Here is an 11,219-nt window from a genome sequence, read left to right as displayed (position 1 = left end):
TTTCTTTTATTAATGGTAAAATTTGTTTACTTATTTTTAAACAGTACAAATTTTATTGTTAATAAAATAATACTATTAAAGAATAGGTCAAGTGCCTCAGTATCGTCAAGCCCCTCACTCCCCCTACTGTAATAACATTTTACTAAAATAATTTTATAATAAAAGAATTTAAATAATTTGTTATATTTTATTTAAAAAACATTATATAAATAATCCATAGTTAAGAGTACAAAACCCACATCCAAAAATCCACCATAAAATACAAATTATCATAAAGTAGAATATTTATCATTATTATTATTATTAATATACCATACTTCCCTATATTTAAAACCAATTTTTATTTTATTTATATTTAAAAAAATATAATGTTTAAAAATATTATAATAATATAATAAGAAGATAATATAATATTTATTTTTGGAAATAATTATTATAAATTAAAAAATATTAATATTAAATAAATTGAATTGAAATATATTATAATATAACTATAATTTTATAATATATTTTAAAGAATTGTTTAAAATAATGTAATTTTTTTAATTCACATATTGTTTAGTTATAATGAACTCAATAATATTTGTTGAATAAAAATGCCAAAATCCAAACTTACAACCGACTTTGTAGTGAAAAAAAACGACGACATGAAACCGAAGAAGATGAGTAAATCATGGGCGGAGTTTAATGAGGAATTTAAGCAGCTTGAAAAAGCTAAACAAGCGAAGCTATTAAAAACCAAGGAAGATGAGCTTACAACACTTTTAGACGTTTCACCAAGTAAACAAACAAAAGTTTTGCAACTGCGACCAACAATTGCAAAAAAAAACTCATTGAAGAAAACCGTGAAAAAAGGCGAAGTTGATGATATTGTGTGTGACGAGCCGACACGAGAAAAAGAGGAGTCTGATGAAATTGAGAGTGACCCAGATGACTGGTCTAAAAAGTCATTAATTAACACTGATAAGGAAAGCAGTAAAGGGGAAAAGACTAAAAATGTTGAAATTTTAATCACGCCACTAGACACACAAACGGACGAAGTTACGAACAATATACACACAAAGACTTGGGTCAGTTCAAACATTTTAAACGCACTTTCACAAGACCTTCAAACCATTTCACCTGTTGTCTCATTAGTAGAAAGACTCGATTTCGATGCAAAGCATGAAAATGTCATAAACGACAAAAGCCAAACTCTATTCACAGTGTCAGATGAAGCACGGCCAAGGTCACAAAGTTTAATGGAAGTAGAACTCCCCCGAAAAGAAAATAAAGTCAAGCCAGTAGATATACAAACAGCAGAAATTGAGTTAAATGAACATCAACAGACAAGTTATCCCGATGTTCAAGTGCCAAAAATGGAGGACCTTTTACCTCAAAAATGTATTGAAAAAATAGAAAAAGTGGAGAAAGTTGAAAATAACAAAAACGAGAAGGAAGTGAACAAGATGGATACAATGGAAATTGAAGAAATTGTTGAGGTCAATGGTGAAAACATCAAAACGCAAATGGTTTTGATATCGCCAGAAAGAAATGGAGTAAAAGAGAAAACAGAACAAAACTTAAAGAAAGAAGACATACCGTCTGATGTAAAAACGCAAGTCATACCTTGTAATAAGGAAACTCAGAACGATCAATCAAAGACGGAAGACGAAGCAATGGAAGACACAAGAACAATCACACAAATACCATCGTTTAATGTTGACAACGCAACATTAAACGCGGATATCACAACACCACCAAATCAAGAAAACAGTTGCAAGGCGAATGAAATGGAAGATGTGCAAGCAAATGTTATTACCGACGAACCCACTGTGTATAACGATATTCTTGGCGATGTGAAAAGTGAGGAGAGTGTGGAAGAAAAAACAGATGAGAATAAAAGATATGAGTTTGGTATACCAGACGATTTGTCGAGTGTTGATGGGATTGTTTTGGTGAAGTTTTTGGAGAAGCACTTTTACTGTGGACAATTGCTTTGTTTGTATGGGTGTTACCACAAAAATCGGATATTTTCATTGCTGAAGAAAGGAGAGGTGAGTAAAGACAAACTGCCTGCTGTTGGCAAAGAAAAGAAACTTGAACAACTTGATGAGGAATATCCATTATTGGTATCGAAAAGTCGTGCAGTGTATAGTGCATACACGGGTACTGTTCCAGACGTCGTGTTTAATGAGCTTGAGACGCGAGACAGAGAGATTAAAAAGAAGTTTAAAAAGGCGATCAAAGAGAATAACAAAGTTCTGCTCTAATGGAGAGCACTTTTCTATTAAGTGGGTGTCATAGTAAGTAGTTGAGTGTGTGTAGAGTCTAACTTGAGTATGTTTTGTTATTAGTTTAATCAACAATAGAATAAAGAAATAAGTGTTATTTGGTGGATTGTTGTGAATTAAAACTGGACATATTTTGTGTTGAGTACAAAAGTAAAAGAACCAAAATGCCAGAAATGCTGTTTTTTGAGTGAAACATGAACGCAACACTCAAAATAGGATATTAAGAATTAGAGGTGAAGTAAATTGAAATTAAACAAAACTAATATTCTAAATGAGAGAAAAAAGTACAAAAAACAAACTAAAATGACGCAACTGAACACCAAGCGGACAAAGAACTCCAAAAAGAACGTTAAAAACAGAAAACAAAAAATCCCCAAAATGGCGAAAAATAGAGCCCGAATGCCAAGCGTTAAAGGCGGTGAACTGAAAAGAAAAAGCTTAGACTTGAAATTGCCTGGTTGAGATAAAGAGATGAAGGAACTGCAAAATCAAAACGATGTCTTCAAGCCTTTTGAGAGATTACTTTGAGATATTCGACACAGACCGAGACAAAATGATTGCACGCGCCGACGTGATGAGTTTGGTCAGAGCACTTGGGTATGCCCCATCACCGGAAGAGGAAGACCAAGTGATGAAAGAGATCAAGGGAGACTTAGTCAAAATGAACGAAGTCAAATCCGCCATTTCAAAAGTGAAAATGCATTCACCAAAAGACTGGCATGAGGGGATTGTTGGCGTCTTAAACTCATTTGATAAGGATGACTCTGGTAAAATCCAAGAGGCTGAGTTGAGACAAATGTTGAACAACTTGGGTAAAACTCACTTGACTAATGCTGAAACAGACGCCGTCATGTCTGAGTGCATTGTCGACTCATATGGGTATGTCGATTATAATGTCCTTTGCAACACACTTGTCAACGGCCATCCAGCTGAGAAAGAAGACAAATAAATCGATCCTTTTTTCATTTGTTCTTAAGTTTCTTTTTAATAGAAAAAAATAGTTTAAAACAAACTATAACAGATCCAATGCAAGTCGACACGATAAAGTTTACTAAATTAGTACCGCGTCTAACCCTCTTTTCTTATTTTCATGAATTCTTAAATAAAACAAAACAAATATTGCAACCCAAAACATATAATGAAGAAAATAGGAGTGATCAACAACCTCTCAACAGTCTCCGCAGTGTTTAACCAATACAATACGGAATTCTTCTATGATAACCCATACCCTCCAGAGTTCGTTGCTTCTATCCCAAAACATGAAGAGATCACAGAGGAGAAGGAAAAGTCATTTGATGTTGTGTCGCTCTATCACAAGATCACTGGTACTAATGAGAACTTCTTTACTTACCAATTTTCATTCAACCCGGAGCTGGAACAATACATCCAAATGCGAGAAATATTGGCAAATTACTTCAAGGGAGAAATGTTCTATATCCACAAAGACTTCATCTTCTTCAATCACCAAATCGACGAAGAAATCGAGGTGGACTTCGGAGATATCCCAATCACCGTGACTTTCACACAAACAGAAGCCTCGTTAGACCAGTTCAGAGCGACAGACATCATCAGATCGTCGTTATACAAAACACAGGATTACACATACCAGAAAAGACACATCTGTTGTATGGAGACAATCAAACACGACGACAATGAAGTACACCAGACGTTCGACGTCTGTGTCAATTCGGTGAATAAGAATTTGTACGTCCACTTCCCGGTGACAGACAGAGAGATCGACCCGACAAACTACTGGGATAAAAGCAAAACTATGACGAGCTTAGAAATTGAAGCAGGATTTAGGCCGGGGTGGTATTACAACAGAATTTCTAAAGGGTTGGAGTGGATCGACGACATTTTGTTGACTCGAACCGCCGAAACGCAAAAGTTCTTTTGGAAAGATAAAGAAGTCACTGTAGAAGAATATTACTTGTCAAGGTATGAAGGAGCTGTTCACTTTGAAAAGGGGCAGTTCCTTTTTGTTCAAAAACAGCGAAAATATGGGAGAGTAGAATTGAGTTACTACGTCCCAGAGTTGATGCATGAGGTGAGAAGAGTGAAACAAATCCACCCTCTTCAAGAAACATTGTTGGTCATTTCTAAAGCACTTGAGACACTCAATGTGTCACCCATAGCAGAGGCTTGGGGTGTTCGTGTTGATTCGGAATTAATGAAATGCACAGCACAAATGTGCAACGTCCCTCTTTTAGTTACCAATTTGAATGAATTTTCAGCAGACGAGCAGTGGAGGTTTCCTAATAGTTTTGTTCAAATGGTTCCTCTCAGGAATTGGATCTTTTATACCAAAGCAGAAAATTCCATGAAAGTGAAACGCGTAGCAAATTTGTTGTATAAAATGGTGAGGAGTTTTGGTGTTGAGTGCGAAGAGCCTAAAATTGTTATTCAATCGTCTCGGGATACGTCTGAAAAAAGAACTTTTGAGAACATTAAAGCAACACACCCACAGATCGTTTTAACGTCGCTGGACAGCCACGAACACGTCAGAACATTTAAAGACTATTTCACTTTCTTCACAGATATCCCAACACAAGTTATCGACGTTTGCAAAAGCACAACTGATGTTATCAGTCGAGTTGCTACCCATGTGTGTATGAAGGTTGGGAATGTTCGGTATTACTTAAAAGACAATGAAGAGAAGACATGCATCATTGGAATCGAGTCTAAAGAGTTGATGAGCAACAAAACCCTCGTGACTGTTTCATTATCAACAGAAGAAACACTCACACAATACAAAACACACTTTACTCTTGTCGACGGGCACAAGTGGTATATGGGTTGTGGATTCGAAGGTCTCGAGAACGATTTGAAAGGAAGAGACTTAAAGCAGATTGTTGTATATCGGGAGGGTATTTCCGAAAATATGATGAAGTATATAAGGAAGTACGAAGTTGAGGAATTGGTGAAAGTTGCTAAAAGAGCGTGTGGAGACGATGTTAAAATATGTTATATGTCCACTGATAACATTAGTTCTGCGTTGGCTGTGTACAACAATGGAGAACTTGTTGAGGCGAAGGAAGGGGCTTATGTTGTCAACACACTTGTCAATGAAAACGTGAAAGGGTTTATTCTAAACACTCACCCAGGTCTTTGCAAGACAATGAAGTGCACAGTGTTGTTCGACGAAATCAACTGGAAGCTTGAGAAGCTCATTCAGTTCACATTTAACATTTGCCACTTATGCCAATTTAAAAACAAAACAATGAAGCTGCCGTCGTGCTTGATGGAAGCAAGAAAGCAACGTCGAAACATCTTTGTGAACAAGTACATCGAAGAGTTGTTGCTGAATTGAGATCTTATTGGTTCACTTATTTTAAGATCCAATTCCTCAAAATCAAATAGACGCAATAAAATAATTAACTTCTTAAATCATCTTGCTTTTCAATTTTTCTGGTCGTCCGCGTATGGGTCGACGGATGGTTGTATTACATTAGTTTCTGGTTCTTCAGTAACGGGGTGCAAAATTGGTTTGGTGTCATCGTTATCACTTGGCCCCAACACAACTTCGTCGAATTGATTGACGAACGATGGAACAAACGCGTAGAACATTGCGAATATATAGGCGTTGATCCCAAACACAAAAATTTCCGAAGTGAATGCTAGTTGTGAATGAAATTAACATCGAAAGTCATCTAAAGTTCAGAATAGAAACAAACAAGTGTTGAAGAAAGAAGTATAGTCACTGAATATAAGCATCGTAAATTCAATACCAATAACAATGAGCGAAGTTGCACAGAAGTAAATGCACTTCACAATTGAGTTGTGTTTTCGTATTGATTGGTACGACGTGAAGAACATAAATATGATCCATATGAAGACAATAGTGATGAATATAATTGAAGCTGTGTACATAACAACAGAGAGTGTAGTTGCTGGTTTGATCACCGCAAATGGGTTATCCGTCATGCCTTTGTAATATAATGATGCGGAAAACATGAATGAGAATATCATCCCACCTGTGCATACAGCGGCAACAATCCATTCAACCTTTTTGTTCAAAAAGAGACCGTTATCAATTCTCAAATATTGGAAGAATGCTATAACAAAGAAGATGAGGTACGCCAAGAAAATGGTGTTCATGATCCCATGAAGAATCGGGAAGAATGGTGAATTCACTGCAAGTGCCAACAAGTCGATTGGGTCATTGAAAGCGAGTGCGGCAAACATTAATCCAATATTGAGGTATTGTTCGATATTGAGATTGTTTGGATATATCCTTCTTACCATCAAATAGACAAAATAATACACCAAATACCCACACGATATCACTGTAAAGAAAACGATATACACAATTCGAGATATGGAGTAGTTCTTTGAACCGTACGCCTGTGTTATACAAATATTCGAAAACTCGTCATATGGGCCATTTAACTGGACAGTAAGTCTCTCCACGTCGTGCATGATGTATGGCTCTTTAATCCACCACGATGAAGTGCAAGAGCCCTTTTCATTGTTGTAACAGTTGACTTGTGAAGTGTACATTCCTTTCTGCCACTCGACCCATTTTGAGTCCTCGTTGTATTCTAACGTGACATTTGCAGAGAGTTTCATCGAGTAAAATGATGGGTGATTGGGGTCGACATACTTTCTGTTAAGAAATGGTGTCATGAGCACTTTGTTCATTCTATTCATTGGAATAAGTGGTTTAAATTCAACAGTAAAAGCGGTTCCTTGGTTTGGGTCGATACCTGTGCACTTTGATGCGTCAAACTCGATGTTAGTGTGGTCGGTGCATGTGTACGCACATGTTGTAATTTCCTCGTAGGTTGACGGTCCGAAGAGTTGGAGACACGTTCCGGTTATTAAAAGAACTGCTATGACTGTCGGTAATATGATTTTGTCATACAACTTGAAGTTGTCGAGATGTGTTTGGATCTTCATAAAATTTAGAGTTTTTTAGTGAATAAATATTATTTGTTGATTTTGGACGAAGTGATGGGTTGTTTCTTATTAATTTTTATATGCATCAAATAAAAGGAAAAAATCGGGTTTTTTATTATTTTTTGAGGTTCTGTTCTTAGTTCTGGTGACGTGACAGTTTCGAAGGATAATCCGTGGACATTGCCGTATCTATTTGGCCTCAAATAACAAACACAAATGTGTCTATTGTATTTTGAAATACTATATTATGTAGCATTTAAACCATATTTAAATGATAATTTTATAATGTATGTATATTTGGGAGTAATAAAAAATAGGTCTAATTAATGAAACAAATTGCTGACAAATTTTACTTTTTGGTATAGTATTTAATTTACTTGGAAAAGTTGAAACAAATCTCCTCTTTTTTTTTCTCTTTTTAAAAATGTAAAGACAGAACTCAAAAATAAACACATTGATTTGTTAGATATAGGTAATACCTGTACTTACACAAAAAATTCGTTTTTTTTAATTATTTATACTAGTTTATTTATAAGTTAACTCTATGGAAGTAATGGTTTGGCAATTTAATTAATTTATATTAATGTAAAAATATAAGAATTAACTATAAAATAAAGGTTTATTCTAGTTAATAGATAGTTTTAAAATAACAAATTAAAAAATGTTTTTATATTCAATGCTTTGCAATAGGCACCAAGTCCCAGGTATTGTTTGAAAGTGTCGTTTTTGTTGTGTTGTTTGAGCGAATTGAATCGACTGTATTCGTTGTTGCATCCGAAGCAATTGTTTGACAGTCATCTATCAATATTGGCTCACATTGTCCTTCGTCGTCTTGAATTACAAATATCTCTTTTGTCTGTTGTTTATTTTTGTTTTTCTCTTCATACATCAATTCTTTCAACTCGTTCACAATTTTTAAAACGTCTTTATAGTATTCCTTTTGTGCTCCATTTCCATTAAGTGTTTTATTCATTTCGAGTGTTTTTTCTGTGATAAACTTAGTCATCATCCGCGCCTGGTCTTCATTCATCTTCCTCAACACTTCAACACCTTCGCTCACTTCTTCCATCTCTTTGTCGACGCTTTCCATATTTTCTTCACACTTAGTGATGTATTCCTCGATCATCTGGACTTCTTCCATCGTGGTTGTTTGTAAAATATACACAGAACCCCACTCCCAAGTATTTTTTTCTTTCCAGCAACTTCAATCAGAGTAATCAATTTCTACTCATTCACTCAATCTCGCAATCTCATTTCGGTATAAAAGACCAGAGTTGAAGAACAACTTTAAGAGCAAACATAACGACTGACAAAACAACTTTGATTTAAGTGTATTTATTTGGCCTTTTTCTCTTTTCTTTCTCTTTCTCTTGCTGCTAATCTCTCCTTCGCTCTTTCGGCGGCGGACTTTTCTAATACTGGTGCCGAAGAAGTTGTAGCTGGTGTGGTGTCTGTTGGTGAATCTCTTTTTCGTCTCGAGGACACGTCTGAAGTTCTCGAATGGTGTGATCTGTGCGTAGAAATGGGTTCGGATTCATCTGCTGCGGCAGCTTTTTCCCTTTCCTTTTCCTTCTCGCGCTCTTCTTTTTTTTTCCTCATGAATTCCTTGACTTGGTCTTCAGCTGCGGCGGCCTCGTCAGTTGTGTCTTTTGGCTTTTCTTCATCGCCTCTCAACAGTTCGTTATCTCTTCTTCTCTTTTCACGTTCAGCTTGTCTACGTTCCTCTCTCTTCTTCAAGTCGATTTGGCGTTGTTTCTCATTCAGTTCATCAATCTCTTTCTTTGCGTCTTTCTCCTTAGTGCTACGTGCTTTTTTCTCCTCACGAAGGAGTTTGAGGTCCTTCTTCTTCTCGTCGATCTTCTTCTTTGCGTTGTCGACGTCGATTTGCATCAACTCGACATCATTAGTTTGTTGTAACAACTCTGCTTCTTTGCTTTTCAGTTCTTCTTCTGCAGTCTTTGTCTTCTTCTCTTGTTCTTCTTTAAGTTGTTGTTTGCGTTGTTTAAGAAGTTCTTGTCGTTGTTTGAGTGCATCCATCTGTTGGTCGGAAATCAATTGCGACTCCAACTTCTTCTTCTCAGCAGCTTCTTCTTTCAACTGAGCTTCAGTACGCAAGTCATTTGTTTTCTTCTTGAGTGCACTCAACTTATCTTTCTTCTTCTTCTCTTCACGTTCAAGTTGGGCGTAAGTTACTTCCATCTCCTCGAGTTCTTGTGAAGTCATCTTCAACAAATCTTCTTCATATTGTTTTGATGTTGTTTCTTTAGCTAAGTCCTCTTTTGCCATATTCAATTTCTTCTTTTGTTCCGATAACTCCGCATGAGACTTCTTCACTTTCTTCACCATATCATTCTTCTTTGTTTGTGTCTTAAATAACTTTTTGGTTAGTGTGTCGAAGTCGTTCTCCAATTTCATTTTTTGTTTATCTTCGTATTTAATACTCTCGTCTAATTTATTCAATACCACCGTGTTCTCCGATTTCTCTTTATCTAAATCAGCCTTTTTATCGTTCGCAGAGTCTAATTCAAGGATTAAGGTATCAGACTGTTTCGTCCACTGGAGCAACTTGTCTTCTAATACTTTCATCTCTCTCTTAAACGTCTCTTTCATTTTGCACGTTTCTTCTAACAACTGATTGCGTTTGTCTTCTAACTCCTTTTGTTTCTTCTCTTCTTCAAGTTTTCGATTTTTCAATTCTTGCAACTCCCGTTGTGTCTCTTCTTGGATCTTCTTTAAGGCTTCATTCTCGGCTTTCACTTCTTCATACTTTAAACGAAGTTGTCGACGCTCAGGTGTCTCTTCTTTGGATTTCAGTGTCAATTCATCAAGTCTTGCTTGAAGGCGCTTCATCTCTTGCTCATGTAATTTCTGCTTCTCGGAGATCTCAAACTCCTTCTCCTTCTTGCGCTTCTCCTCTTGTTCAATTTGTTCCTGAATCTTCTTCGAACTGTCTTGTTCCGCAAGCGCTTTCTTCATCTCCTCCTCTTTCTTCTTGATCTCCATGTCGACCTTCTTTTGCTGCGCAGTCATATTCTCCTTTCGCATACGAAGTTCTTTGGTCTTCTCAGCAGCAACACCAAGGACACTGTCATTCTCAAACACTTTAGTATCTACTGTGCCATTGATAATACCATCGACACCTATTGATCAGAATATACTCAGTGATTATGTATTGGTTGATTGGGAGTGTTCTATTGAAATGTCGAAAATAGAACACTTCAATATCAAGTTGAAACTTTTTAACGAGAATGAAATGTGTATCAATTCAAATGTAATAAACGAAAGCATCCATTTTGAGTGATAAACGATAAAAAAGAACAAACTCGCTGCATTAATAAGGTCTTGATCTCTCGTTCGTGTTGCAGTTTTCATTGCAATTAAGAAAGCATTAAGTGTGTCCATATCCAAGTCTTGAGTTGTGAATTTCTCAATTGGAAAACGAGCATTTCCTTTTTCGAAATATTTGTTGTCGGTGCATTGTTTATAGACAAACTCTTTAATTTTGGTTGAAGATTCTATAGCCATTTTGTCATAGAGTTTGTGATCATTTGTTAAGGAACACAAAAGAGCAAGTGATGCTCGACCGTCTCGAAAACTGTCTTTCCCCGTGACATTCAATCCGTAGTCCTTTACTATTCGTTTTGCCCAATAAACATAATCCTCCTCCGCCATTTTTAAACAGCAAAATCGAGTTGTTTTTTATAAGTTCCCCCGTCTCTCACCCAAAAACTACGTATTTTTAGACAGACGCAATTTTTTCAAAAAGAAAAAGAACCATTCCTTTAATTACTCAAATTAGTCTTCTACTAAAACCCTCTCGTCTTTTTCAGTTTTCAATTCATAACAGAATTTTTGTTTTTCAAGCTTTTGTTCTTCTCTTGTTATATATTTTGAGGCAACACACCTCTCAGAACGTCTTTCTTTAGCGAATTATTTCGGGACTTTGACTGGTTATTTTACTGGACTTCTCTGTTGAAAAATACAAGACCAGTCCTTGCATTTCAAGTTTGACTTTCGATGTATGCGTTGTATTATTAGTTTCTTTGA

General features: G+C 36.0%; 6 protein-coding genes across 6 annotated transcripts; 3 read left to right on the top strand and 3 right to left on the bottom strand.

The window, feature by feature from the left end:
- Positions 1-596: 596 nt before the first annotated feature.
- On the top strand, positions 597-2,252 carry EIN_052410 (hypothetical protein; the record flags this gene model as incomplete). The annotated part of the gene is made up of 1 exon (XM_004259759.1): positions 597-2,252. One exon carries the CDS (start codon positions 597-599, stop codon positions 2,250-2,252), a length of 1,656 nt encoding a protein of 551 aa, XP_004259807.1.
- A 517-nt stretch (positions 2,253-2,769) lies between these two features.
- EIN_052400 (myosin, essential light chain, putative) lies at positions 2,770-3,222 on the top strand (the record flags this gene model as incomplete). Its single annotated transcript, XM_004259758.1, has 1 exon — positions 2,770-3,222. One exon carries the CDS (start codon positions 2,770-2,772, stop codon positions 3,220-3,222), a length of 453 nt encoding a protein of 150 aa, XP_004259806.1.
- A 189-nt stretch (positions 3,223-3,411) lies between these two features.
- Positions 3,412-5,583, top strand: EIN_052390 (hypothetical protein; the record flags this gene model as incomplete). The annotated part of the gene is made up of 1 exon (XM_004259757.1): positions 3,412-5,583. One exon carries the CDS (start codon positions 3,412-3,414, stop codon positions 5,581-5,583), a length of 2,172 nt encoding a protein of 723 aa, XP_004259805.1.
- Positions 5,584-5,672: 89 nt separating this feature from the next.
- EIN_052380 (hypothetical protein) lies at positions 5,673-7,172 on the bottom strand (the record flags this gene model as incomplete). Its single annotated transcript, XM_004259756.1, has 2 exons — positions 5,673-5,890; positions 5,948-7,172. The coding sequence occupies 2 exons, from the start codon at positions 7,170-7,172 to the stop codon at positions 5,673-5,675; spliced, it is 1,443 nt and encodes a 480-aa protein (XP_004259804.1).
- Positions 7,173-7,845: 673 nt separating this feature from the next.
- On the bottom strand, positions 7,846-8,298 carry EIN_052370 (hypothetical protein; the record flags this gene model as incomplete). The annotated part of the gene is made up of 1 exon (XM_004259755.1): positions 7,846-8,298. One exon carries the CDS (start codon positions 8,296-8,298, stop codon positions 7,846-7,848), a length of 453 nt encoding a protein of 150 aa, XP_004259803.1.
- Positions 8,299-8,507: 209 nt separating this feature from the next.
- EIN_052360 (hypothetical protein) lies at positions 8,508-10,844 on the bottom strand (the record flags this gene model as incomplete). The annotated part of the gene is made up of 2 exons (XM_004259754.1): positions 8,508-10,312; positions 10,496-10,844. The coding sequence occupies 2 exons, from the start codon at positions 10,842-10,844 to the stop codon at positions 8,508-8,510; spliced, it is 2,154 nt and encodes a 717-aa protein (XP_004259802.1).
- Between the last annotated feature and the right edge of the window lie 375 nt (positions 10,845-11,219).

Source organism: Entamoeba invadens (assembly GCF_000330505.1).
Source record: "Entamoeba invadens IP1 unplaced genomic scaffold scaff_1105074726711, whole genome shotgun sequence".
NCBI classification, from domain to species: domain Eukaryota; phylum Evosea; order Mastigamoebida; family Endamoebidae; genus Entamoeba; species Entamoeba invadens.
This window is presented reverse-complemented; position numbering and strand designations above follow the sequence as displayed.